This window comes from Accipiter gentilis, chromosome 7 (assembly GCF_929443795.1).
Source record: "Accipiter gentilis chromosome 7, bAccGen1.1, whole genome shotgun sequence".
Taxonomy (NCBI): domain Eukaryota; kingdom Metazoa; phylum Chordata; class Aves; order Accipitriformes; family Accipitridae; genus Astur; species Astur gentilis.
This window is the reverse complement of record NC_064886.1, coordinates 18616389-18644302: the sequence shown is the minus strand read 5'-3', so window position 1 is coordinate 18644302 and position 27914 is coordinate 18616389. Positions and strand designations below refer to the sequence as shown.

At 47.2% G+C, this 27914-nt stretch overlaps 2 protein-coding genes and 5 non-coding genes across 9 annotated transcripts; 6 read left to right on the top strand and 1 right to left on the bottom strand.

The window, feature by feature from the left end:
* The first annotated feature begins 162 nt into the window (after nucleotides 1–162).
* Nucleotides 163–18812, top strand: DHX37 (DEAH-box helicase 37). 2 transcript variants are annotated; one of them, XM_049804549.1, is made up of 27 exons: nucleotides 163–339; nucleotides 1114–1283; nucleotides 2386–2498; nucleotides 3244–3571; nucleotides 4294–4442; nucleotides 5247–5339; nucleotides 5836–5932; nucleotides 6330–6443; nucleotides 7119–7220; nucleotides 7699–7813; nucleotides 8202–8297; nucleotides 8892–8965; nucleotides 9718–9856; nucleotides 10118–10194; nucleotides 10782–11014; nucleotides 11452–11563; nucleotides 12163–12269; nucleotides 12677–12865; nucleotides 12995–13119; nucleotides 13407–13523; nucleotides 13649–13821; nucleotides 14217–14331; nucleotides 14760–14897; nucleotides 15248–15342; nucleotides 15802–15875; nucleotides 16810–16907; nucleotides 17510–18812. In XM_049804549.1, exons 1-27 carry the CDS (start codon nucleotides 234–236, stop codon nucleotides 17590–17592), a joined length of 3432 nt encoding a protein of 1143 aa, XP_049660506.1. In that variant the 5' UTR covers nucleotides 163–233; the 3' UTR covers nucleotides 17593–18812. The 2 variants fall into 2 exon arrangements, with proteins under 2 accessions (XP_049660506.1, XP_049660507.1); XM_049804550.1 differs by having other exon boundaries at nucleotides 230–876.
* A 1148-nt stretch (nucleotides 18813–19960) lies between these two features.
* Nucleotides 19961–20032, bottom strand: TRNAA-UGC (transfer RNA alanine (anticodon UGC)). Its single transcript has one exon. It is a non-coding gene; the product is annotated as a tRNA-Ala (tRNA).
* A 240-nt stretch (nucleotides 20033–20272) lies between these two features.
* Nucleotides 20273–20344, top strand: TRNAD-GUC (transfer RNA aspartic acid (anticodon GUC)). Its single transcript has one exon. It is a non-coding gene; the product is annotated as a tRNA-Asp (tRNA).
* Nucleotides 20345–20784: 440 nt separating this feature from the next.
* TRNAF-GAA (transfer RNA phenylalanine (anticodon GAA)) lies at nucleotides 20785–20857 on the top strand. The gene has a single exon. It is a non-coding gene; the product is annotated as a tRNA-Phe (tRNA).
* A 237-nt stretch (nucleotides 20858–21094) lies between these two features.
* Nucleotides 21095–21166, top strand: TRNAD-GUC (transfer RNA aspartic acid (anticodon GUC)). The gene has a single exon. It is a non-coding gene; the product is annotated as a tRNA-Asp (tRNA).
* A 380-nt stretch (nucleotides 21167–21546) lies between these two features.
* Nucleotides 21547–21618, top strand: TRNAA-UGC (transfer RNA alanine (anticodon UGC)). Its single transcript has one exon. It is a non-coding gene; the product is annotated as a tRNA-Ala (tRNA).
* Nucleotides 21619–24806: 3188 nt separating this feature from the next.
* LOC126040346 (polyubiquitin-B) lies at nucleotides 24807–26268 on the top strand. Of its 2 annotated transcripts, XM_049804554.1 has the most exons (3): nucleotides 24807–24932; nucleotides 25485–25766; nucleotides 25995–26268. In XM_049804554.1, exons 2-3 carry the CDS (start codon nucleotides 25491–25493, stop codon nucleotides 26178–26180), a joined length of 462 nt encoding a protein of 153 aa, XP_049660511.1. In that variant the 5' UTR covers nucleotides 24807–24932; nucleotides 25485–25490; the 3' UTR covers nucleotides 26181–26268. The 2 variants fall into 2 exon arrangements, with proteins under 2 accessions (XP_049660511.1, XP_049660510.1); XM_049804553.1 differs by having other exon boundaries at nucleotides 24808–24932; nucleotides 25485–26268.
* Nucleotides 26269–27914: the final 1646 nt, after the last annotated feature.

Sequence of the window (27914 nt, the reverse complement as noted above, 5' to 3'; positions counted from 1 at the left end):
CCGCCCCGGACCCGCCCCGGACCCGCCCCGGACCCGCCCCGGACCCGCCCCGGACCCGCCCCGGACCCGCCGGGCTCCACCCCCGCCGGGGCCGAGCGGCCTCCCCGCGCCTGCGCGCCCCGCCCCGCCCCCTTCTCGCGAGACCGCGAGACGGCCGGAAGCGGCGGCCGCTGTCAGCCGCACGTGGGGCCGCTCCCGCCGGTGCCGCCGCCGCCGCCGCCGCCATTATCATCATGGGCCGGGCGCGCCGCAGGCACAACTGGAAGGCGCGGCTGCCGCAGGGCACCGCGCAGCCTCCGCCCGCCGCCGAGCCGCTGGAACTGCCGCTGGAGCTGGGAGGTGCGGCGGGTCACGGCCCGGACGCCGTGTCGGGGCCGCCCGGGCCGGCCCGGCTCTGCTCTCTCCTCTCCTCCCCTCCCCTCCCCTCTCCTCTCCTCAGGCGTTACGTTCGTTAATGCAAACTTGGGTTGTTAACGTTGCTAGCGTGACCGTCGAGTCGCTGAGATGAGAATTGTGGTCATGCCTTTACTGTATTTTTATTATACTTTTATTGGAAGCGTCTACGTACCTTACAGGCTTTGCGTCAATAGCTCTGTCTGCATTGACATGACTGCATTTAAGCAATTCCTCATCAAAGCAGCTACTAAAAATGGGTTTACCGTTTGTGTTCTCAAATGTTAGTTTAAAAAACCACACTTTTGTTATACTATTTTTATTATTCAAACTTTAGCAGAACAGATTTGTAGAGTTAAAAATTACCTTTGTCTGGGAGAGCCCGGAGCCTGCGGGGTCACCCGGAGACACGCCGTGTCCTGGGCTGCTCCCCTGACCCTGGGGGAATTAAAGAAAACGGCAGAGATTTCGTAGTGTTGTTACGTAAGTCAAGGAAAATTACCCTCACGGTTATAGTAAGCGCGGGGTTATCACGTCCCCAGCTTCGTGGTTCAGTTTTTTGCCCTTGCTGATGATGTGGGATTTTTTTTTTTTGGCTGGGGGTGAGGGTTGTGTTTGTTTAAAACAGCTAAATCTAGCATGGTTTGCGATAAGACCGTGAAGCAGTGTGCTGAAAATAGTCCACCTGGCACAGGTGAATAAGCAAACACATCCTTTTAGATGAAGCAACGCTGAAGGGAATTGATGGAAGTAATGCCCTGGTCCTGCCAGCCAAAAAAGCAAAGAAGAAAAAAGTAGCGTGTGTTGTGCAACAGCAGAAGAAACCCCTAAGCAAGAAACAGAAGAAAAACCTGCACAAAATTTTAGAGCAGAAGGAGAAGAAAAGACAGGTACGTTGCTGCGTGCTGGTAACTCCAGCTTTGTGACTTCTGTTAAAACAATAATTCAATATCGGCATATGGAAAAGGTCGATGTTAACAAGCAGCTTTTGAGGTTTCCCTTGCACTGTGACTCTGGCAATCCCTGATGCGTGATGCGATTGCGTTGCTGATGTGAAAAACCAGAGGTGGAGCAACTGCTCTGCAGTGCCAGCAAGCGGTGTTTGGAATGTGAACTCTCAGGGGTGTCTCAAGGATGTGCAGATCCTGAATTTTAAGTGTTCACATCACAAGAGCATTAGACATCCCGTTGCTGGGCATTTTGGTCAAAAACATGCCACCACCCGTGGACTCTCGAGTGTTAACTTCAGTGGGGAAAAAGCATTTGCCTCCCTCTCAGTGGATCGGCTGTTGCAGGAACTTGTCATATCTGGGTCCTGGTTCCCATTCTCTCTTTGACCCTGAGTGAACAGATGAGTGTCGTGAAGTACATCACTAGCAGAGTAAATGACGTTGTTCTGTGAAACAGATTGTATGAGAAGCTTTGTCCTTCTGCAAAATGCAAAGGTTGATGCCCCTAACTCTGCTACTGCTGATGTTTCTGAAATACTTATTTCCAGCTCTTGTATGTTTTTTGTATGCAAATAGAGCTTTTCTGTCTTTGTAAAAGCTTTCCGGGCAAAACTCCTGTTCATTTTAGTGTCTGAATAATGGTTTTAACAAATGAGCTCTTATTTTTAGAGGTAGTTTAAGACTCTGTCTGTCTGACCTGTCAGTGCTGTGTCCCACGTGTGGGAGTTGAAGGGAGGCTTCCATTGCTCCAGCCCTCACTCCAGCATTTTAGTTCAAATCCGTTTTCTTTGCTGTTGTTTCAAGGGTGCAGCTGAGCTTTTCATTGCAGCAATGAAGGGTCAAGTCTGCATTTGTATTTTTGCTCTAGTGCAGGGCTGAAATCTTCATCAGGGAGGACTGACTATGTAGCAGCAGGAATGTCTTTACAACTTCCCAGCAAGATTTGCCAGAGCACACTCTTTAAAACTCAAGTGCAGATCTTGAAAGGAAATTACTTCCTGGTGAAAATAAGCACTGATTTTGGTTGTTTTTCCCCAAATAGCGAGCGGAATGGCTAAACAAGCTGAATGAGGTCCAAGCTTCTGAGGCAGAAATGAAACTCCTGTACACTACTTCCAAACTGGGTATTGGGGAGCGCATGTATCAGACTAAAAGGTAAAGTGTTACTTGGAAAGAACCATTCTGGTTTATCACTGTGGTTGAAAACTTGGCAGCCTTCTTAGCTTTTTTTTGCTTGATTTTTTTTTTTTTTTCCCCCTTCTTACTGCATACAGGTTTTTCAGAATGGATGGAGTTAAATAATTTTCTATTTTTATCTGATAGTATGGTAGTTATTTTCTTGTTTGACTGACAATCTTTTGAGAGGATGTTAGTTAAAATAACTGGGTCTTCCCTTTCATAAGGGACAAGGTGGGTGACAATTACATCTGCATACTCTTATGTCAAACTACATAATTGGTGGATAAACGTTTACTTTTTTGTTGTATTGGAAAATATCGATTGATGCTGTCCTTAGTTACTGGATTTATCGAGAGCTGCATTTTGACAGAAGTTGAAATAAATTAAACTACAGACATGTATTCTGAAGAAATGAGTAAATATCAGTATAGAGTGTGCTTAGATATGAATCCAGCAATCAGGTCAGCTGAGGGTTTACCTAGCAGAGTTGTGAAAACCTCCAAGAATGGAGAACTGGGTTAACCTCTCTGTGTAATGTCTTCTTGCGCTGCACTACACCCGAGGTGTAGAATTTTTCCCTATTTGAGTAAAACCTGAGTTCAGGCTCAGCCAGTGACTTTTGATGGTGCCACTTTTCTGGTTTGTGCTGAAGACATGTCTGGCTTGAGGTCCTGGAGAATGTTGACCAAAATGTAGTTCACATGTTGATGTTTTGTTCTAGGATGATACAGGAGCCAGGGACTGCTGTACCTGAAAAGATTAGGAGCATCAGTGGTGCAAACAAGAGAAGACACAGCTCAGATTCAGAATCGGAGCCCGAGGAAGAACCCAGTAGCTCTGAGGAGGAGAAGGAAGAGCACAAACAAGAAATTGAAGAGTCGTCAGCCAGTGATTTGAATACTGCTGAAAAGCCAGAGGAAGGCATGAAGGTGGCAGTGACTAACCAGAAGCCGGCCAGTCCTCATGTGCCAGTTTGCCAGGCAGCCTCCAACAAACCATCTTGCAAGCCTGCAGTTTTCATTCCAGTGGACAGGTCTCCTGAGATTCAGGTGAGACTCTGTGAACAGGAAAGGGCTTATCAAGGAGGTTGGAAATTATGATATCTTCCATCAGATTAGGTCACTGCAGACCCTGTAGCATTTTGTGTCTCTTGCTAATACTGCGTGGCAGCAGCATGCACTTAGGGTCTGTGTTCTGGCAAGTTGTACATGTACATGTCTGAGCTTTAAGCCTGTCTAATCTAGCAGAAGGAAAACTAGTTTTGTCTTAGGATATAGGTGTTTGTCTCTGGTTTTAAATATAGAATCTATTAGCAGTCTTTTATTGTTCTTTGCTGGAAAATCTTGTGATGCCACTTTCAGCTCTCCATTATGCTATATCTTACACTGGATAGTTTTATTCCATTTGCTGTGGGTAAGGCGTTCTGTACAAATGGGAAAAGCTCTGCATGTGTCTGAACAGATGAGACAGAGTTGTGAAATGAGTTTTTCCTTGAAGTGCTATATTAATAAACTCCAGGGACTCTGGTTTCACAAATTAAAGTGTAGGGCTTGCCAGCTTCTTTCTGGGAAGCTGTTCTTTTGACTCCAGTTCTGGGACGTGCTGGTGTGGTATTTAGCTGGTTTAGAGCTTTTCGAGCCACAGAGCTTACAGAATTCCTTTTTCTGGGTTTTGTAATCTGAGAAAAGAATCAGTTTTCAATCCTGGGGAAAACAAAAAGGGAGAGAGAGACAAAAAAGTGCAACTAAAATATGTGTTTTATATTATTTAGGAAGCAAGACTAAAGCTTCCAATCCTTGCTGAAGAGCAAGTCATCATGGAAGCCATTAATGAGAATCCCATTGTGATCATATGTGGAGAGACGGGAAGCGGTAAAACCACACAAGTACCTCAGTTTCTCTATGAAGCTGGCTATGCCAGGTATGAGTCGTCTTTTATATTCAGCAAATGTAATTAGACAAATTCAAGCTCAGCTCAGTCACTTCTTATTTTGTTTCTTTTCTTCTGATATGGCTGAACTGAACCTGGTCTTTTCTATGCAGTGGTAGTGGCCATGTTGAATGGGCTTTTAAAAAATCTGAAGGGAGTAAGACTGACTTGCAAAAGTCTATCCACATAACCAATCTTTTGAAACTTATAGGGTAAAAATTTCCTTCAAAGCCACTGGCCTGTTTTTTACAGAGGGGCTTTATTGTCTGCCCATCTCACATAGTTTAACCTCTGCTTCCAGAGGTTTGTTTTTACTTTTGCAAGAAAATGTGCGTATTTCTTAAGAACATCTTTGAAAATAGCTGTGGCTTGTCTGGCACTATTTATTATTTATAAGCTTGGGCACTTCATAAGATGCTTCTTGCGAGCTGCATCAGGTTGTATCCAGCTTCTGTGCTGCTGCCCCAGCCTGAGTTTCTTCGAAATTGACCCTGTTGCCAGAAGGATGTCCAGGGAGACTGGAGTTCAGTGAGCTGCAATTAGAGAGACAATGTTTGGGGAAAAAATTCCTGTGATACCTGCATCTTCAGATCACTACACATATAATAGAAGGGTAATCCCGAAGCTTCCTTTCTGTCTTTTTTTTGTAACTACAACTAGAAGTGATACCGTGTGAGTGATGCTACTTAATTTAGAACCATTGTGCAGAAATCCTGTTGTCATCTTTCTAAGTGTTTCTCCCTTTAAAACAAGCAGCCAAACAACCCCTCCTTTTCTTTTCCTTCACCCCTTTAGTTCAAACGGTACTATTGGGATCACTGAGCCTCGGCGTGTGGCTGCAGTGTCCATGTCCCAGCGAGTTGCTAAGGAAATGAACTTGTCACACAGGTGAGGAGAAAAAAGCCGAGACCTTGCTAGGAAGGTAAAGCGGAGATGCTCTGTGTATGTCATAGACTGAAATCAAGACTTGCACATTGCTTGTTCAGTCTTTGGCGAAGAACTGTGGGGAAGTTACTTATAAACTCCTCTCTGGGGTTGTCTATAAGCCAGATTTGTTGCTACTAATGGTTGTAAGTTACTTTTTAGAGAGAGCTTTGTGGAGGTGGTGTTTGGGAAGCAGTCCTAGTTTGGGAAGTGGTCCTAGTTTGTCTCCATGTGAGAAAGCACCCCATAACAGAGAAATAATTCAGAGTGACATTGCTGTGTATCCCAGCTTGTAGCATTTTGTGTGTGCTAGGCTCTGGGGTCCTGATGGTATGCTTTTTGTCTTGTCTTGGCATCAAGTCGTAATTTAGTTAGGCTGAAGGCTGCCTCCTGGTCTGAATGTGAATTTTCTGTTTCTCACCATGCTTTTTCTTGTGGCTACCCTGGCATTTCCTCACAGAATGGTTTCATATCAAATCCGATATGAAGGAAATGTTACAGATGAAACACAAATCAAGTTCATGACGGATGGTGTGCTGCTGAAAGAAATTCAGAAGGTAAGTTGCTGTCCTCAGTGTTATAAAAAGGAAAGTATTTTGTATAGCTAGGAAGAGAGCCAGTTGGCTTTGTGTGGATTTGTTGCCAACCTTTCAAAGCAAAACCCCTTTCGGCACCGGAGATGTATTTCATCTCAACCCTTTATATTCCTGCCCAAGTCCCTAAAAGTTAGGTTATGTTGCTGTGTAAAATGAGAGTAAGGAGGAGACTCTCGGGAACTAGGCTGCTTCATGTAGGGTAGACACATTAAACTCTGCTCAAATGTGTGTGAGAGACAGCAGCCATAAGGATGGGGGGGGTGGAGGGTGGTCAGTGTTTGTGTAGCCATAGGTTGTCTTGACTTAAAAATGTCCTTAGGTTGAGGCTTCATGTGGTGAAATCAATCTTTCTTCTCAGGACTTTCTGCTTTCAAAGTACAAAGTCGTTATTATTGACGAAGCCCATGAAAGGAGTATGTACACGGATATCTTGATAGGCCTCTTGTCTCGCATTGTGCCTCTTCGTGAAAAGGTAAGAGAAGCAGTATTGATGTGTTAGATGCAGATGTGCTGGGGAGGAGGGTGTTGGACATAAAGAGGCTCTATGGGAGGAGGGACTGTGTGTGGTGTGGCAGTTGATGGAAATCTGATGGAAACCATGAAATAATGCTCAGATACTGTGTTTGTCTTTCCATGTGATCGAAGAAGCACTGAGCCTACAAAAAGGGGAAAAGCGGTACATATCAGTACCAACAGATCGTTTTTCAGGCAATATGCAGTTAATTTTAGACTTACAGTGCCACAAGACACGTGTAAATAATCAAATTGGCGGTGCTTAGGGCTTAGTTTTGGAGCAGATATCACGGAGTGTTTGATCCTGCCTGATGTTGGGCTGGTGGACTGCAGGGCAGTGCTTGGCATTTGTGTTTGTTTTACTTTAGGATGGAGAGAGAATGCGGTGTTGAGAGGCAGGGTACTCTCAGCATCAGGATTGCCAACGTCTGGTTTTGTGTATTTTAAGACACGTTGCATTTGAGGCTGTGTGTATCCTCGTGTCACTTGACGCAGTGCTTTTGTTGTCTTAGATTTTGAGTGCTTTGGTGCAGAAACTTGTATCCAGTCCTGCTAACAGCTCTGGGTTTGTGTGTTGTGTAGCTTACCTGCTGCATGCTTTCAGGCACAGAATAACACATTTATGTCCCTGCAGAAAGGGCTGCCGCTGAAGCTGATCATCATGTCGGCTACTCTTCGTGTTGAAGATTTCACTGATAACAACAGGCTGTTTTCTGTTACACCTCCTGTTATTCAGGTATCGTTCTCCTCACTGAGATCTGCGTTAGATGTAACAGCTGAAATACAGTGAGGGCTTACTTTATAAAACCAGTTAAAAAATAGAGGCACTCCGATCTTTCCAGTTGGTGCTGAAATCTTTCAGATATCAATTTAAAAATAGTTATTTTGTTAGACTATTGTTTCTTTTGGGACTTGGTGTTTTTCTTTCCACTTTTATCAGAAAACTGCCCTGGCAGAATCTGGTTATCTTGAAAAACTGTAAGTTATAGTTCAGGAGAACTAGCAAGCCTCAGTCTGAGTTGATCTGAAAGAGAGGAAATTTTTGGTTTCTAGTTTGGTTTTGTGGTGTTCACGGTAGACAACACTGATAACTTCTGTGGGTCTGGTGTTTTGTAGGTTATCAAAACCAAGAACTGAACAGATGAAAGCTGTAATGATTGTGCTGGAGTTACAACAGCAAATCACCCTTTTTTTTTTTTTTATTTCCTCTCTAGGTAGATGCAAGGCAATTCCCTGTAACTGTTCATTTTAACAAGAAAACTCCTCTAGATGACTACAGTGGGGAGTGCTTCAGAAAGGTGTGTAAAATCCATCGAATGTTGCCCTCAGGTAAGGTCATTGCTGAGAACCTCTCAAATTCTTTACATTTAACATGTCTAAAGTTTTCTGGGTTGTTTTTGGGGGGAGCTTTTTTTTTTTTTTCTTTTCTTTGTTTTTGGGTGGGTTTTTTGGTAAGTTTAAATATGGGACTGCAATGATGTATGGTGTGCTTTTACTTCGAAGGCTTTTGATGTGAATTCAATTAAATCATGCTTCAATTAAATCGTAGCATTAGCATGCTTCTTGAGAGAGTAGTAGAAGACAGATGCAGTCAAACACCCTGTTCCTCCTTGTTACGTCACAGTATATTTGACCTGTCTTTTATCAACCATGTGATCTGAAGCTTTCCAAGGTGAATTATCTATGCTGAGGTTGAGAGTGATTTCTTCTCTTGCAGGTGGGATTTTGGTGTTTTTAACAGGCCAGGCAGAAGTTCATGCTCTCTGTAGAAGGCTAAGGAAAGCCTTTCCGTTCCAAAAAAACAACACTGCAGGTAATGCTATAGAATAAAGGGCTGTTAAACTTTGAATTTATCCCACTGAGAAGCGAGCTTGCTTTGCACCTAAAAATAAGTTTTTATTTAAAAAAACCCCCACAAATCAAGGGTTGGGGAAAGAGCTTGTTGTGGATGATTTTGATGACTGATCATTAAGTTTGTGCTGTTTTGAGTTTGGGGAAAAGGTTTGTGTGTATGATTCCTTCCAGTTCCCCAGAATCCATTGCATTTCTTCACTTACTCTGTTAGTTGTGAATTGAAGTGGTGACTTTATTTTCAGGATACTGGAATTTCCCAAGATGACTTTAGAAAGTCAAATTCTAATATAGCTCAGCTAACTGTCTCCTAAACCTCAAGGCATACAGTTGCTGTGTGTGATGCTGTCGATCCTCTGTATGGTTCCTAAATGGAATTACAACATTAAACTTGTGTGTCATCCCTGTCCCCTCTGCCTTCAATGTGACTGTTTCTTTCACACTGTGACACTTTCTGAATCCCCCAAAAGATGGGAGCGGGACCAGACTCTCCCCACTGCCTTCTCCGAGGGAAAGCATGCTCAGCTAACGGTAATTTCACTGGCTGTTTTTGTAGGAGATGATGACAAAGAAGAATCAGTGGAAGAAATCAGAAAATTTAAGAAATCGAGGAAGTGGAAGAAATTTATGGTAATGTGCGATGGGTAGAATTCCTCCAAGAGACAGGAAGGAGCAGGTACCTCCCTGCAAAACAGTAGTCCTGTGTAGCTGTGTTTCGCACCAGACTGTTTTAGGCTTGCATGAAGCCTTGTAGCCTACATATGTCCCCTCAGGATATCCAGTAATACTACCTACACTGATAACTGCTGCCTTATGAGCAGCAGAGTGCTAAAATATGTCCCTGGATATTATGGGCAGGAGACTGATTTCAGTTGAGTACTGACCATTAAAACTGTAATGGAAGGAGTTCCAGACTTGCTGGCTCCAGGGCTGCTCCTCATCTTGCCATTTGTTACCCAAAACTGGGACTGATGCATCTGTGAGGAAGGGTAGCATTTGGCTTCCACCCAGGTCCTACATGTGCTTTGTTAGCAGGAGATCTTGATGTTATAGATATACTGTCCACTGACGTTGGATCCTGGTAGCTGAAGAGGCCTGAAGTAAAGAAATTTTACCCTTTCCCACTGTCCTCCAAGTGAAGAAGCTTGGCTTGTCACAAAATGTTGTTTGAAATACTTGGGTTATTTCCCCCCCTCCTCTCCCAATTACAAAATGCTGATCCTCAGCCTTAAAATACAAATGAAATCTCTCAATCCCTCTTTCACCTTCAGGTCAACAAATGTTTGGAGCAAGTGCTCAGCTTTGCTTTCAAAGCAATAAAAAGTGCTGTTTGTTTCCCCCACCCCTTAATGCTCTGTGGTCATCTTTCCTGTCTTTCTCAGACGCTTCCCAAAATTGATCTGGACAATTACTCTGTTGTACCAGTGGATGAAGGAGATGAAGACAGAGATGCTGAAACTGATGATGATATTGCAGGGTCTGATATTGACCTTGATTTAGGAGATGGAGACTCAGAAGAAGGTTTGGCACTTACGAAATAAAAATTCCATGTCTCCTGTCACCTGTGAAATGTGCAACATAAGCTAGTTGTCCTTCGTTAAACTGGTGTGATAACACAGCAGACCTGTGTCATGGAAAAGCTATAAAGTTTTTCCATCTTCAGCTTTGTACCAAATACTTTACTGGTTTTAAATGAAACAAATGTTTGTGAAGACATTGCTGGGTCTAAGCCTGGAAGTTGACTTACTGTGTATTTAACAATATTGGTTTGTTTCTTCATAGATGAGAAAACTGATTCATCCCTTCCGCTGTATGTGCTCCCGCTCTATTCTTTGCTAGCACCAGAGAAACAAGCAAAGGTAAAGGATTTATTGTCACAGTGAGTAAATGATCCTTATAGATATGTGTGATCATTGTCTAAAGTCACATGCACTTTGTGAGTTAAAATTTCCATCTTGGACTATTCATCAGTGGCAGACTTGAATGGCCCAATGGGCAAGTTGGGATGGTATCAGAGCAGGCCTTGCTTAGGCTGGGATCTCCCTAATGTGCCAGTTCAGCAGGTTGGGAGAGAAGAAAAGTGACAGTCCTGCAGCATGTTAAAATTGGTCATGGCCCTGGGACACGTCAGGATCACGCTGCCAACAGGCAGTTCATACAGATTCTTGCATTCCCTCTTGGGCTTTGGAGGTGGCAGCAGTATGTCTAAATACAACTCAACACTGGTGTCTGTTCCACCTGGAATCCCTGTGGATGTTTCTGAGGGATTAACTGAGTTGGATAGAGACCTCTAGAGCTGGAGACAGAGTTAAGTCTTTGGTCTTGCTCTTGGGTTTCGCCTGCAATGCCATATGCGTTGTCATCCCTTTGCAACCCATCTGAGTTGACTGCCTGTCTTTTTTCCATTGTTGGCAGTGCATTTCACATGCCCATCTCTTTCTTGTAGGTATTCAGGGCTCCTCCTCCTGGCACGAGACTGTGTGTTGTAGCCACCAATGTGGCTGAAACGTCGCTTACCATCCCAGGCATCAAATATGTGGTTGACTGTGGAAAGGTCAAGAAGCGTTTCTATGACAAAATTACTGGGGTTTCGTCTTTCAGAGTCACCTGGATATCTCAAGCTTCAGCTAACCAGCGAGCAGGTCGGGCTGGCCGGACAGAACCAGGGCACTGTTACAGGTTAGCTACCTGCCATGGAGAGGGTTAGGAGAAACAAAAAGCCCAACGAGTGTTAGCGTGAATTTGACAGCTTCCGTCATCGTGCTGTCCCTTTCACAAGGACCTAGTGCTGCTTGAAACATTTTGGTTTTGTCTGCTCTTCATTCAAGTAGGAGAGGTGAAGCCAAACATGAACTGTCACTGGTGATGTTGATTTGACAGTTTGGCTTTTCAGGGGCTGAAAACCCTTATTTTGGTGGCCAGATTAGTATGGATTCCACTCCAAGCCAAGTCAACTTTTTGTGAATAAGGCGGTATGCCCCAACCATTAAATAATTACATGGTTATGTAAATAGTGCCCACAGGTGCCTTTTTTAAAATCCCTTGCCAATTTTTCATGTGTATCTTTTGAGTTAAGATTTCTTTTAAGTCTTTAAGCAACGCTTCTGGTCCACTAGGTTATACTCTTCAGCAGTCTTCATGGACTTTGAGAAATTTTCTGCTCCAGAAATAACAAAGCGACCGGTAGAAGACTTGATTCTGCAAATGAAGGCATTAAATATAGAAAAGGTGAGGTGTAAATTGGCTTTGTGATACAGTGCTCATTAAAGTGGTTGCCCCTAGGAGCCAGAAACAAACACAAATAAATGCCTTATATTGTCATTGCTTGAGGCTGTGCCTTGTGTTAGAAATGAGGATCCTGGAACTTGATTTTAGTTCTGCTAATTGCAGAAGCTGCTATGAATTCCACCAGGCCTTAATAGACATGTTTGTTCAGGTAATAAGAGCTTTCTTACATTCTTAGGAATGAAAAAGAAACCCTGTCTAAACAGCGGTTGTGGTTTAGAGATACTTGAGCGCTTTCAGAAAGCACAATACTTAACATTAGGCCTTAAAGCAGCCTGCCCTGGGCGGTGCCTGGAGTCAGTGGCAGCTGAGGGTGACGCTGGTATTCCTGTTTCCTAATGTTTTTGTTCTAAGCGTTTCCTCTCATTATATGTCCTTTCCTCTTGCTTCTGGCAAACATCCTAAATGTTTCTCTCTGGTGTATGTAACCAGAGGGGAGGGTTTTGCTCCCTTCCAGGACTTCTTACTGTGTTCAGACTCTGTTTTTCAGTGGGAGCCATGTCAATGATGTACTGAGAGGCATTTTCTCTTGGTGTGTCTAGGTAATCAACTTCCCGTTCCCAACACCACCTCCAACAGAAGCACTTGCAGCAGCTGAGGAGTTGCTGATAGCCCTGGGTGCCTTGAAGGAACCCCCTATGACAGGAAGGTAACGTCTGTGGTCCCCCACAAATCTCTTGGCACTGCTGCTTGGCCTCCACTATCGAGGCAGTGGGCACTGCTGTCGTCCCGCCTGCTTTTCCGTCTCAGCCCTCACATCTGAGGATGTGCTTTTGTACAAAGACTGGCATCATTTTAACAGTCTCTGGTTCACCTGTATTTGTTTTACTGGCCCTGGCTGTGTTTGGGCAAGGAAAGACTGTGCTAGGAGTGTGCCATGCAGGGGAGGTGGGAGCTGCATGAGGAAGAGGAATCTTTCTCCCAGCCTTTGGGACCAGCACATAACAAAATCTGAGAAAACACATCAAATTAATTGGGCTGCCACAACCAGAAACACAAACTTGTTCTAATGCTGAAGTTACTTCCTTACATGACTTCTCTCTCTCTCTCTCCCAGGCTGAAGCAGCAGCTGGCAGCAAAGCTGAGTTGTCCGATTAGTCCCCTGGGCAGAATAATGGCCACTTTTCCTGTAGCCCCCCGCTATGCAAAGATGTTGGCATTAAGCAGGCAGCATGACTGCCTGCCGTATGCCATTACCATAGTGTCTGCCATGACCGTCCGGGAGCTTTTTGAAGAGTGTGACAGGCGAGTGAATTAGCCTGACATCCTATTTACAGGATACAACACCTTGTCACAGCTGATGCCTCTCTTAATGTTGAGGCCCATCTGCACATAAGCACAATACTCATTTATGCTGTTTTGTGTTTCTTTTAGGCCAGCAGTAAGTGAGGAAGAGACAGCGAAACTCAAGGGGAAGAAAGCAAGGCTTTTACAGATGCAAAGGATCTGGGCTGGGCAGGGGTCGATGCAAAAACTAGGAGACCTCATGGTGATGTTAGGTATTGCAGACAGTGATTTCCCTGTACTGCTAACTTCCATTCTGTTCTCCTCTCTGCTACCCTGAGCTCTCAGCTTTATACAACCAAAGGCATCCTTGTGCTGCAGGGCTGAGTCCAGCAGTATATTTTCTAGGCTGTTCTCTGGGCAGCCTGCCAGTGTCCCAGGCTAATGATGAGTGGGAACTGTGATATGCACGTGTTGACTATGACAGTACTGTCCCACACTTGGTTTAATTAGGAGAACTGATCAGCTAAGTCATTTTCTCCACCTGAATGTTCACTTCCAGGGGCAGTGGGAGCCTGTGAATATGCTGGGTGTACCCGTAAATTCTGTGAAGAAAATGGGCTCCGATACAAAGCAATGCTGGAAATCAGGCGCTTGAGAGGGCAGCTGACAACAGCAGGTAAGTGGGTTTTGAGAAGAATTACTGTGTTTATTTTCTTTCGGAGGGGGTGACAAATCAGCTGGGCTGTTTGTTACAACCTTTTTTTCTATTGAATCTTAACTCACCATTTTTTTTCCTCGCAGTGAACTCAGTCTGCACTGATGCTGGTCTCTATGTTGACCCAAAGATGAAGCCCCCAACAGAAGCTCAAGCAACTTACTTGAGACAGATTGTGCTGGCGGGGCTGGGGGATCACGTTGCCCGAAGGGTTCAGGCAGAAGAGCTCCTGGATGACAAATGGAAAAATGCCTACAAGGTAAACAGCTTGATTTGACTGAATTCTTCCCTTCTGTGGCAGAAAGACACTCCTGTGCAAAGCCTGGGCTTATGGCTGCATGCAGCATTGGGACTGCATGTGCTGGCTTTCTACAACTTCTCTCCATAGAGTTTAAGTTTCCAGTGTTGCAATTTCCCAGTCCTCTTGTAGGAATTGCTATAAAAGAGCTAAGAAGTAGCATTAGTCCATCTTGCAAAGTGCTTGATGTCTCCAGAGAAGGTGAAGCAGAAAATTGTGAGGTTATTAAAAAACTCCATCGCTTAAGGAAACCATATAAATGTACATCTGAGAGAGACTGAAATTCAATGCAATCAAGAAATTGGATTGCCAGTAACTCATCTTACTCTGCTTCAATCTTCTGTGCTTTCTGAAAGACTGCTCTCCTGGACGACCCAGTGTTCATCCATCCGAGCTCAGTCCTCTTCAAACAACTCCCAGAGTTTGTGGTGTATCAAGAAATTCTTGAGACTACAAAACTGTATATGAAAGGTGAGACTGCTGGGGTCCCTACTTGTTCCGCAGGTATGGCGAGGAATTCAGAAATGCGTTAGCAGAATGTGCCCCTTGCTATGGTAGCTGAGTGTTCTTACAGAGTGGTCCTGCCTCCTGGGATTTGGATCCTTAAGCTTTCTAGATCTGGATCAGGGGAAAAATTGGCCTGGTTTATTCTTTGTCTAGCAGAATTGGCTGGAGCAAAGCTCAGCTTCTGAAATAGCTGATTTGCACCAGCTCTGTCAGCAATAGCTACCTATTGCTGGTTTCTGAACAGAAGAATGTAAAAAAGTTGACTTGAAAATGAGATACAAGTAAATCTGTGGAGATGAGATCCTGACCATGCGCTGTACTCATGGGACTGCTAGTGAGTGCCAGCCCTTGGCAGCAAGCCTGCATTCAGGCGTGTGTTTTCCCTTCCTAAGGTGTGTCTGTAGTTGAACCCGAGTGGATTCCTGCCCTGCTGCCACCGTACTGCCACTTTGGGAAGCCTCTGGAAAATCCTCCTCCATCTTACTGCTCCGAAACAGGCCGAATTCGATGTCACAGACCAAGTGTCTTTTGTAAGTGTCTTGAAAAGTGTCAAAGTTTTGTCTGACAGCTGCTCTATAGTTATTGTCATGCTGCTTTTAACAAGACTATCAGCAGACCAGAAAGGTCAAGCTCAGCTTGGACTGTTCAAAGAGCTTAGCAGTGGTTTTAGTAGCTCCGTGAGATTTGTAGCACTTGAATATCAGCATCTTCCCATTGGCATGGGCATTTTATGCCCATCTGCTCCCTTGTAAAGGAGCAAGGCTGGCAGGGTGGTGGCAGTATCCTTGCCGCTTCTGAGCACCTGTGTTGTCACATCTCCCTTGGAAGTGTACCCTCTTCTTCGAGCATTTAGGAGGCTTTGTGTGATCTTTCTTTCCAGATCGAGTTAGCTGGCAGCTCCCTGCTGTGGAAGTTGATTACCCAGAAGGTATTGATCGTTACAAATACTTTGCCAGGTTCCTGCTTGAAGGAAAGGTGAGTGTGTTCCAGCTGCGTTACTCCCTTGATGTTAGCAATAAGTTTTTAGCCCAGTTTTTGGAGGAGATGGGCCTTGTGGGCCTTTGTGCACATGCCCATTCCTCACAACTGGCTGGTGGTTGGAGGAGTTTGCTGCAGTTGGTGGGGTGGGGAAGATATCTTTAAAATATGAAACAGCATGAAAATCGGCATTTGGGTGAAATTGACCCCAAATTGAAGTCCTGTTTTTGCAAAGGAAAAAAACCCTATAGCTCATGTCTTTGTCTATTCGGAGACACAAGAGTCATCTAGCAAGCCACTAAGGACAAGATCGGTATGGACACATGGATGGGAGAGAGGTGGTAATAGAGGATATGGGGTGGAAGTCTGTAGTAGTCCCAAGTTCATTGACGATTGTCTCCACAGAACAGTTAATTTACATTGTTCATTATATACTTGTTATAACAAATCTTCCAGGTCATTGAAAAGTTGCGTTCTTATAGCCGGTGTCTGCTGTCCAGTCCCCTCATAATGCTGAAGACATGGTCCAAGTAAGTTGTTAAAAACAAACTTAAGGTTGTTGTCTCCACCGAACACTTTTAACTTCCTTTTACATTAAAAAATTTCAATGCTGGGAAGGGTGTTCTAGATAGTCATCTTGGCTGTAGCTGCAGGGAGAGGAAAATGAGTTTTCTTACCAAGAAAAATTGTCTCGAGAGAACTGGGCTATTCTAAGGGCGGTGTGGAAGAACAGGCAACTGGTTGGTCACACTGACCTCTGCAGGCTGCTTCATACAAGTAATTGCTCACATGTAAGAAACTGTCAGATGAGCACTACTACCTTCCTTGCTTTTCTTTGCAGTTTGGCCAATTATATTGTCTTTATTTCTTTTCAAAAACATGTTTGCAACAGACTGTGTTTTTCTTGTGGTTTTGATTACATTTATAGAACTGTGACCTTCAAAAGGACTGTCAGCTATTGCCTCCCTTGCTATCCCTGCAATGTCCTCTCTTGTTTACCAAAATAATCTTTATCTGAGTTTTCTGTGAACTGACAGATGCAAGGATTTTGAAAAGCTTTGTTAAAAGTGATTGATGTCACAAATTGTTACCTGAAGGGTCCCACAATTACAAAGTATTTTCCTTTTTTAGTCAATTCAGAGTTCAGCGTGGGACCTTTTTGCTTTACTGCGTGCTATGCAGCTGCATAGCAGACAATTTCATGCTGTCAGCAACAAGAGCAACCTGCTACTTCTTTTAACAACAACAAGTTGTGGTGGGGAGAACATACTACTTCTAGTGAACTTTCTTGAGCCAATGACATGTCTCTGTATCCAGAGGTCATGTATTTCTACATCTATATTTAGCCTGTTAAAAAATACTAAGAGTATAAATTCAGAAAGGCAAGGTGAATGCTGTAACACTTTGCTAAACTGTGCTAATGAACATTGTTTTATTGCACCATTTTATTTTGTGCCGATTTAGACTTCAGCCCAGGACAGAATCCCTCCTGCAGGCTCTAGTTGCAGAAAATTGTGATAATCGTGATGCTTTACTGGCTGCATGGAAGAAAAATCCTAAATGTAAGTGTTCTGCTTGCTCTAATTATTAGTCACATCAGTGCAGACTTTGTAGTACCTTGAGCGTTGCTGAATTGTACTTTAAAAAATGGGTGATTTCACTTGATAAGCTCCAAATACTTGCTATTTTCTCACCAGAAACAGTAATGCTCTGTGTTTGGGTCTTGTGAAGAACTGGAGTTCCCTGTACTTTAGAAAGCAACACTTATTTGTATTTTAAGAATTTATTTTCTGTAATTCTAACCACAGTTAAAATGTTTGGTTTGGACTATTGAAAAATTGGGCTATGACAGTACTGTCAGTGGATATGGGAATTTTTTTTTTTTCCAGGTAAAATGGATTTTGTTCAATATTAGGGTACCAGATTATAAGAGTTCTTCATAGAAGCAGCTGCAAAGTGATGCAGTGGTGGCTTTCACAGTAATTCTCCCATACTTGATACTTTTATATCTGCATGCAGGTGTCCAAGCTCTAACACTGTCCCAGTGAGGGAAAGTTGGTCCCTGCTCTCAGCAGGGTGATGCCACAGGACCTTGTCTTTCCAGCAAAACAGCTCCAGTCCCTGACTCCCATAGCTGTCTAATCACTCCTCTCTTTCATTCTAGATTTGCTTGCGGCCTATTGTCAGTGGATCCCTGAAGCTATGCATGATGATCTAGCCCAGAAGTGGCCACCAGTAGCACTGTGAAGTGCCTGGCTCTGTTCTTGACGGGACTCCTTTTCTTGAAGATGTTTTGAGAGCTTGTGTTTCCTTGGAAATCTGATGACACAGATGGACTCACTAACTGGTAGCAATACTTTTTTGTAAGCGAACTGGGTGTTATTCTGGTTTTCCGGGAAGCCCTCTGTGTTCCCAGAAGCCCTACCAGCTGTTTTGCTGGTATTTTGTAATATTGTCTGGATAATTTTATCCATTGTATTTTACAGACTTTTTTTTTAATCTGAAGTTTCTCTTTGGACTATATTAGTCATATGGACTGTAATAAATATGTATAGTTCTTGGTTTGGATGGGAGAAATGTTTTCTATGTGGGATGCTGCAATAAGCAGAATTTCAGACCTTTGTGGACTCTTCCTCATGTGTCCAAACGCAGACTGAACCTTTGGTCCTTGTGGTGGGTTGACCCTGGCCAGCAGCTCAGCAGCACATAGCTGCTCACTTGCTCCCTATCCCTCTGGCAGCACAGGAAGTGCTTAAGTGAGAAACCTCGTGGGTTTGAGATAGACAGTTTAATTAGTGAAGCGAAGAAGACAAAGAAGAAGAAGAAGAAGAATCGAAATGATGCAAAGGTGACTACTCACCACCTCCTACAAAATGACCAGCTGGTATCTGAGCATGACTGACATTATACAGCACACACTATCCCTTTGACCAGCTCAGGTCAGGTGTCCTGGCTGTGTCCCCTCCCAGTGTCTTGCCCAGCCCTGGCCTGCTCGTGGGGGCAGCAGAAGGAGGGTGTCCTGGTTTTGGCTGGGATAGAGTTAATTTTCTTTCTAGTAGCTGGTATAGTGTTATGTTTTGGGCTCAGTATGAGAAGAATGTTGATAACACACTGATGTTTTCAGTTGTTCCTAAGTAGTGTTTATACTACGTCAAGGATTTTTCAGCTTCTCATGCCCAGCCAGCAAGAAGGCTGGAGGGGCACAAGAAGTTCGGAAGGCACACAGCCAGGACAGCTGACCCAGACTGGCCAAAGGCGTATTCCATACCATGTGATGTCATGTCCAGTATATAAACTGGGGGGAGTTGGCATGGGGGGGGCATTGCTGCTCGGGAACTAACTGGGCATCAGTCAGCAGATGGTGAGCAATTGCATTGTGCATCGCTTGTTTTGTGTATTCCAATTCTTTTGTTGTTATTATTGCCATTTTATTATATTAAACTGTTCTTACCTCAATCCATGAGTCTTACTTTTTTTTTTTTCTGATTCTCTCCCCCATCCCACTGGATGGGGAAGAAGTGAGTGGCTGTGTGATGCTTAGTTGCTGGCTGGGGTTAAACCACGACGGGGTTGGGGGGGGGGTGGGGGGGAAGAGAAGGCCTTGATGTGCAAGTACTGCTCAGCAACAGCCAAAACACTGGTGTGTTATCAGCACTGTTTTAGTCACAAATCCAAAACACAGCAGCCTATGGGCTGCTATGAAGAATTTGACTCTAGCCCAGCCAGACCCAGTACAGTCCTAATATTTCTTTTCCTGCTTCTCTAGGAGTTTGCCATGAGTTCAGAGTATCCATTAATCTTAGTTTCAGTATTTTTTTTTCTCAAATGTCTCCTCATACCTGGTTTGGTGCTGCAAGCACTCAGATCTGGTGCCATTGCTCTGCCATATGGTTTGGCAGTACTGTTTTGTAGAGCCTGGTGCTCCTGAGCCACCCTGCATTTTGTGGGTTGGAGCACTTTTGGGGATGCAGAAGCTTTTGGGAAACGGGGCAGACTTTAACCGTGCCATCTGCTGATTTTGCAGCAAGAATTTGTGGTAGTCCCAGAAGAAAATGGATGGCTTAAGTTCACCTTTCACCAAAGCTTTTTCCTCCTTGGTAAACCCTGCGCTCATGCTGTGTTAATTTGCTGTTGCTTGTAATACAGCAATCTGAGGAGGCATGGGCAGTGAGTGACCTTCCTGTCCTTGCTTTCTGGAGGAAGCTGGCGCAACCCAAGCACAGAAAAGGCTGGCGCTCCTGCACCCTCTGCTCCCATGGCTCCCACGTGCTTCAGGGGCTGCAGGCCAGGACACAGGCAAGTGTTAAAAATATCTAATGCTGATGAAACAGCAACCTCTTTTCAAGCAAGCCTGTTGTAGCTGTGTGTTTATAATGTACATGCTGCAGCGCCATAGTGTTTAGCAATGACGGCGGGCAGGAGGGTGCTGTGAGCTCTTGGCTGGGTACCTTTCTCTAGCAAGAATTGCAGCAGAAGTTTGCAAACTGCTCTGTGCTTATGGGAGGGAAAGAAAAAAAGGACAAGGTCTAGCCCGTTTACAAATAACGGCTCCTTTGGAAAACTGGGCGAGAGGAAGCAAAAAACAACCGGCTTGGCAGATCGGGAGCAAAACAAGTGGAGATGCCGGGGATTGAACCCGGGGCCTCATACATGCAAAGCATGCGCTCTACCACTGAGCTACATCCCCTCGCTGCAGTAGCGTTTCTGCGCAACACATAGAGACATGCTGCGGGCCGCACGTCAGGCCCAGCGGGCGGGCCGCGCCGCCCCTCCCCGCGCTGCGACCCCGGCGTTTGCGCCCCGGCGCCGGCAGCGTCTGCGGGAGCAGCGCGGGGCCTGCGGGCGGCTTTTTCCGTGATGAGGCCCGCGCTGCGTGGGGCGGCCGCATCCTTATAGCGGACGGCGGGAAAAGCCCATCGTGTGCCTGTCCTCGTTAGTATAGTGGTGAGTATCCCCGCCTGTCACGCGGGAGACCGGGGTTCGATTCCCCGACGGGGAGGTCGCTTATTTTGTCCCCCGCTGCCGTTTTTCCCCGGCGGTCCCCGCGCGAGGATTTGTCTGTGACGCGGCCGTGGAACCGACGGGCCGGGGGGGCAGCCTGCGGGGGGGGATGAGGTAAAGCAAGCGGAGCTGCTTTTTGTGCCGGGGGTGGGGGGTGTCGGGGTCCGCCGCTCTTCCCAGGGTGCTTTCTGAGCACCCTGCTGCTGCTATTTTGGGGGGGGGAGGGGGGTTGCCTGGGGTCCCGTCCCCGCCCTGCGGGAGGTTGGAAAGCAGTGGGAAGGAAGGGGAGGGGGGAAACCCCTGAACGCCCCGGGAACTGGGCGCTGCTTCTGCGTGGGTGAAACCCGCGTGGGGAGGGCCGGCAAGGGCCGGGGCCACAGGCACCCACCGGTGCGCTGGGCGGGGTCGTATCCGCGGCCAGCGTGGGGGCTTCTCGCGGCCGAAATAGCTCAGTTGGGAGAGCGTTAGACTGAAGATCTAAAGGTCCCTGGTTCGATCCCGGGTTTCGGCAGAGCCTTTTTCTTTCACCCCGTGGCTGACGGCGGGTCGTTTTGCAGCCGAGCAGGAGCGGGGGTCGGGTCTGCGGTCCCCCGCGCCGGGGGAGGGGCCGCTGCCCCGGCTGTCAGCGCTCACGCGTGTGGGGGTTTGCGGCAGCAATCGCTTCCCCGCGGTAGGCGGCTGCTGGGACCTCTGCCCAGCGGCGGGCGCTCGGGTACGGCCCGGCCCGCCGGGAAAAGGCGTCGGGCCGTCCTCGTTAGTATAGTGGTGAGTATCCCCGCCTGTCACGCGGGAGACCGGGGTTCGATTCCCCGACGGGGAGGTTGCGTAATTTTTCTCTTATTTTGAGTTATTTTTTTTCTTCCGGAACGGATTTTTCTAATTTTCGAAGGGGAAAAAAAAAAAAAAAAGTAGTACAGTTTTGCGTGTGCGGACCCAGAGCTTTCCCGTACTTCTAAGAGCTGCCTGAAGTTCACACCGAGCTTTGTACACCGCCGTACACCGCTCACAGCCTGATCCCGGGCCTGGGAGGCCCATGGCTGCCCGTGTCCCCTCCCGGCGCGGGGTGCCGTCCACGCCCAGCACCTCTCTGCCCTCCCTTCCCCGCAGACACCCGCATCGCTGCTCCCTCTTCATCCCATCAGGGAAGGAAAGTGCTGCTCCCGGACATGGGCGCTCGGCAGGGCAAGTGGTGCGGGGCAGGGGGATGTAGCTCAGCGGTAGAGCGCATGCTTTGCATGTATGAGGTCCCGGGTTCAATCCCCGGCATCTCCAGAAGAGGCCCACGTCCTCTTTTCACCCCCGTGATTTATTTTATCGAGGGTTAAAGTTGCCAGATCACATTAAACAACAACAGAAAACTGCACCGTGAAGGTGCTGCCCAAAAAGGCTCTACGGTGGGCAGCTTCCCAGTGGCATAAAATTGTTTGGGGTTTTTTTTTGGTCAGTCGGTTCTCCTCAGGACTATGCAAACACACAGGATTCTCACGTCTCTCTGGGTATTTCATTGCCACACTAAGGCCCTGCAGATGCAGAGCAGCCCAAAAGGAGGAAGGAAGCACTAAACCCTGAAATGCAGGGGGATGCTGGCCTGTCAGCTGTGCCTGACACCTCTCCACCCCAGAACCTAGCAGAGCTGGCTACGTGCAAACCTGCAGTCAGCACAGAGGAGGCTCAGGGTGTCTGCACCACAGAGCCAGAGACAAAGGGGAAGGCACAAATGCCAGGACACCACAGGTGACTGGACTCACTGGCTGTCATGGTGCAGGAGCTTTTCCCTGGCTCTGAGCTGGCTCTGCGGTGTCCACTCTCATCTGCTGTCCTGCTCCAGCTGGCGGGTCAGTGGCAGCCCCTTGGCAGCGTGACCAGGCTTCACTGGGAACAGGGTCGGAAGGAGCTCTCGGGAAAGCCCTCTTGCTTTGATCTCCTGGTGTTGGCCAGGCTCACATGGTTCTTTCTCACCCAGGAAACTCTTCAGAGCCGCAGGAGCTGAAATGTATGGCACAGAGAGACCAAAGCACACACAGAGCTTGAAACACCTTTTATCGACTCAGTTCAGTTACCAGCTGTTTTATCTGCACTGTTCAGTTATCAACAGCGTATCCAGCTCTCTCTGGTAGGGAGAGCTGACTACTGACAGATGTAAAATGACATTTCCTGCCAGAGTGGTTAAAATGCTCCTTGTGCTATTTATTTACTCGTGTTGCTTCTAGTTGTTATTTTGAGCCAAATGCTTGGCTACAGCACTAGTAAGTGTAAAGTTCCCTGTTGTAAATAACTCCCTGCACAGGATCTCTCTGGGCAGCTGTACTTGTGGAATACAAGAGAGAGATGGTTCCTGCCCCAGAGAGTTTGTAGTAACAGGGACAAAGTAACAAGACTTTTTGGCACAGGAAATCAGTATTTGTCAGTATAATAGGTCATGGTCTCTTAGGACCAACATCTTACTGTTCACCAAGCTTGTCTTGAAATCGTAGCAAGGGGTACTTGTACAGACAGTGTAGGAGAAACACGGAGTGGCTTTGTTCACAGAAAGCCCCTCCCAGCTCGGAAAAGCACCGTTCCTTCTGCAAACCAGCCAGCCGCATTTAAGGACTCTGTTGCATTCGGGCCTTACATCTGCCTTGCAACCTGAATATAACGCAAATCTGAACTTTTAGGGGTTGCTGCTCCACCATTTGTTTCAGACATCAGGTACAAACTCACTCAGGATGCTCAGTGGTTGGCTGTCTACCCTAATTAGATGAAGAACAGCACTGTATCATTTTAATTTCTTCCCATTACAAAACTCTTATCATTCATGTCTGTCACAAAATACATTGCCATGTGCCTTTTTGACTATTTTCAGACCAGTTCTATGTGCTCATTCTGTAAGTAGAAGAATAAGCTTAGCATTATTATTCACTTTCAGATGAGGCAGATCTAAATCTGAAAGGCTATTCCAGTCTTTTATGTTTATACAACTCCAAATGCACACAATATAAGCCACTGAACATGATTCTAACCTGAGAAGAAACCAAAAGACTTTTGTGGGGGTTTTTTTTTGTTTTTTTTGGTTTGTTTTTTTCCTAGTTAAGCGACCCGGGTGTTTGAGATTATTATTACTAATGCAATCCCAGCCCACCAGCAGTTGAGAAGCTCCCCAGAGCATTCCCCTCCTCTAAAAGCTCCATATGTCAGGGAAATGCAGGCTGGTTTCCCTCAAACCAATCACAAAGCTGTTGCTGGGCCTCTCCTCCTTTCCTACTGGTGTGCAGCCCTGGGTGTTATCTGTGTCCCTCTGGTAGGCAGCGGTTTTCTTTGGGTGCTGGCAAACGAAGGATTTTGTAGGCGGATTGAACCGAATGGCATCTCATGAATCTTGCAAACAAAGCCCCATTTTGTTCTTAGCTATGCCCTTGAACTGCTGTATAGTTTGACAAGTATGGCACAGGAGCCAACTGAGTGCAACAGAAATCTACTGAAGGTGAGAACAGAATAAGAAATAGGCATTATTATTTCTATTTATGATTGATTTTACCCCAGTGGCAGGGCCTTAGTCCTTCATTATAAACTCCACTGTATCTCAGATGCATAGTCCACTTCAGTGTGCATATATATATATACACACACACTCACTGATTATATCTCAGGCAGACTGCAGAACCCTGATCTATCAGGCCTTCTTTGTCCCTCACTTCAGCTCTCCCCTCTCTGGGCTGCCTGATCTCCATCCCCTGGCAGGAGTCTCCTGCAGCCTCCCTGCCCTTCAGGCTGCCCTGGCCTCAGGCCCTGGCAGGTGTTCCAGCATCATTAAAGCGGCTGGACAGCGATTTGTCTTCCCTGTCCCTTACTCCACAGGCCATGGTAGCACAGAGGGCCTGCCACAAACCTGCTCACAGGCTTCGCCTGTGCCAGTCCCAGCAGGTTTGTGCCAGCTAACACCAGTCCCAGGTGGGGGACACCATGCTCCCCTGCCACTTCTCTCCCTCTGTCATGCTAAAACACATCGGAGGCTTTTTCAATAGAACTACACGGCTTTCTTCTGACTGAAACAACAGTCCCCCTTCCTACAGGTGCCTCACAAACTGCCTCCCCACGAGGCCTGGGGGCAGAGCTGCCCCTCATCCTGCCCGAGGGAAGAAAATCAAGGAGGCGCTTTTGAAGCAGGGAGACAACTGTAGGGGTTTAAATCCCTTAATAAAACGTATGGCTCTGACAAGAAGCTTTAGGCACTGGGGCGTCTCTGAAGTCGAGAGGGCTCGGCTCGCCGAGACACCATAGCCCCCGGCTCCGCTCCGAGGGTTCCACGCCAGCTTTTTCTCCACGCCCTTTGCGCACTCACTACCGCCGCCCCCCCGCCCGCCAGACCAGGCCGCCTCACCACGCGACGCGCTGAGTCCTCCGCGCTGCCGGGTCTCGTTTCCTTCCACCCGCACAGTAGAGCTACGGCGCGCACCACAGGGGAAATAGTACCTAGCGGAGTGATCTGACCGCGGAGGCGGAGCGCGAGAGGCTATATAAGGGGCGGGAGGGGAATGTGTGGCGCAGTTGCAGCTGCGTAAGTCTCGGAGAGCGTTGTGCTGTCGGCTTGGCCTGCGAGCCTCGCGGTGAGTGCTGCGCGGCTTGGCTTCGCCGTGCCTCCGCGGGGAAACCGCAGGGTAGAGCCGCTTGTCGTGGCGCCGGCAGGGCTTAGGTGCGCGCTGGGTGGCCGGGCGGGAGACGCGTGTGTGCTGAGGGGGAAGGGGATGCGGCTGGAGGAGATGGCGGGCTGCGGGCGGGGCGTGGGCCGGGACGCTCCCCTCCCCCGTGGCGGCAGCACCGCGAGCCGGTGGCGGAGATGGGCGGGAAACGGGACTATGAGCAGCCAGCGGCAAAATGGCGGCCGCGCAGGCGCAGCGGTCCTTCAAGATGGTGGCGGCCGCGAGCGCCTTGGGCGGGAAGGGGAACGGGGCGGGTGGCCCCGCCTCCTTTGGGGGGGTGGGCGGATCCTTCACTCTGACGTCACAGGGCGTGGAGCGGGGATAGGCCGCTCGCAGTGAGCGGCACCCGCCGGTGTGCTGCCTCGGGGGAGCTGGGCTCCCGCGGCTTGGCCTTGCTGCGGCCTCCCGTGGGAAGGAACGGGAAAAGTGACGAAGCTAAGTGGTTTCTCTTTTTTCCAGAGAAAAATGCAGATCTTTGTGAAGACCCTGACCGGCAAGACCATCACCCTTGAGGTTGAGCCCAGTGACACCATCGAGAATGTCAAGGCCAAGATCCAGGACAAGGAAGGCATTCCCCCTGATCAGCAGAGGCTGATCTTTGCTGGCAAGCAGCTGGAAGATGGGCGCACCCTGTCTGACTACAACATCCAGAAGGAATCCACCCTGCATCTTGTGCTTCGTCTTAGAGGTGGCATGCAGATCTTTGTGAAGACCCTGACCGGCAAGACCATCACCCTGGAAGTTGAGCCCAGTGACACCATTGAGAATGTCAAGGCCAAGATCCAGGACAAGGAAGGCATTCCCCCTGATCAGCAAAGGCTGATTTTTGCTGGCAAGCAGCTGGAAGATGGGCGCACCCTGTCCGACTACAACATCCAGAAGGAATCCACCCTGCATCTTGTGCTGCGTCTTAGAGGTGGCATGCAGATCTTTGTGAAGACCCTGACCGGCAAGACCATCACCCTTGAGGTTGAGCCCAGTGACACCATTGAGAATGTCAAGGCCAAGATCCAGGACAAGGAAGGCATTCCCCCTGATCAGCAGAGGCTGATCTTTGCTGGCAAGCAGCTGGAAGATGGGCGCACCCTGTCTGACTACAACATCCAGAAGGAATCCACCCTGCATCTTGTGCTGCGCTTGAGGGGTGGTAACTGAACTGGCTGGTTGTTGCTTGCTTCCTTCCAAGTAAAAATTTCTCTGCACTTGTTCATTCCAATAAAGTTGTTGCATCCACAAAAATTCATGTCTTGAGTTATGTGAACAACTATTCATGCCGTTAGCCAAATCTAGCTGTCTCATAAACTGCAGTTACATAGCTTCCACAGACAAAGGTATTGCAAAACTGCTTTATGTAAGGCTTACATATGCCTGTCAAAGCATAACTAATGGTTCAGCCATGGTTTTCCGGAGGTTGTATAAGTGTTTTCATAACTAGCTGAAGCACTGGCTGAAGTTCAATGCCAGTCTGTAGATGTTATGCAGCTGTTGCGGTTGTGTAAGTATGCATATGTAATGTGAAACTGCTATTGTGTTTGAGCTGGCAGGCTCTGATAATACTGCTATGCCCAGTAATTGCCAAGTCCTGCCCCTAGTGTTTTTGCAGTAATAAGGTAACAGCAAAAGGGTAATCTGGCAGTTTATGAAAGGCCAGCAGCCTGCTCTGATGGTCAGGTGGCTGCATGGTGAGTGGTGGTAGGATGTTGCTGCTGATCCTGCAGCCCTTGGCCAGGGCCTTGAAAAGTGTTACAGTGAGTGTGAGGAGTCATCCAGTTACAGGGTATACCGTGTTTTTTGAAAAGCTTAAGCGTGTTAAGTGAACTTTGTAATTTCAGATGTACTAGCCTGGAACAAGCTTTCATTCCTCCTGTGAACTGAGTGGAAATACAGTATTAATGAGCTAAAACGTCACAGAGCAGTTCCCATATGCTGTAAAAACACTGGCAAAAGGGAAGTCTCCACTGAAGTATTTTGTGGTGAAGCAGAGATTGCTGAACATAGGAGCTTGTGAGTAGTTGACTGTGCTGCACTGGGGTTGGGGAAGTGGGAAAAGGGGGATGCTGAAGAATCAAAACCCAAAAATTGCCTTCATGTGAGTGGTGATGTGGCTTGCCTTTGGGAGGGGATGTGGTGGGAGTTGGAGTAATGGTTTCAGCTGATCACTGACCTCAGTGGGATGTGAAGGGACCTTACACCATCCAGGTTAGAGGGGTGGGGTAGGAGGGTTTGAAGTAACACCAACTGTCCATTATTCTCGGTAAGAATGGTGGAAGATGCCTTTAGTCCTTTGTGGCCTGTAAGGAACAGGATAATCAAGATGTGCTGAATTGGAGAAAGCTTTTGCATGCTGGTGAGCTGAAGCCTGTGCCAGGTAAGAAGAGCTGGAGTCCTGCCATTGCTGAGCTCCTGGTGTGTTGCCCGGGGCGCTGTCCCCAGGCTCTGCCCACACGCGCATGTGGGCTCCACAGAGTGGTTGGTGCTGCTGGTGGGCTGGGTGGGAGCGTCATGGGTGGTGCTGGTGCCGTGTCCTCGCGGTGGATGGCAGACCCTCGCTCAGTTTATGTAGTCCTTAACTAAGGTAACCGAACCCTCAGCACATGCAAACCATAAAGCTTGCCATTGTATGGTTTTTGTGGCCTCTTGAGTGGTCTGAATTTATGCAGCAATTAAAAATTCAGCAGCCCTTCAGCAGTTTTGAGTGTGCTGTAATGGGGCTCCTTAAATGTGGATGACTGATCCAGTTCAGGGGTGGGTGTTGCTGGAATGCAGCTGATCTTACGTAAAAAGGAAGAAGCTGCAGCCTGATTAGTTCCTTTCTCTACATGCTTGGGAAGCTCTTCCTTGGAAATCTGGTGATCAAAAACCCCAAAAAGCTGGAAAAAACAACTGCAA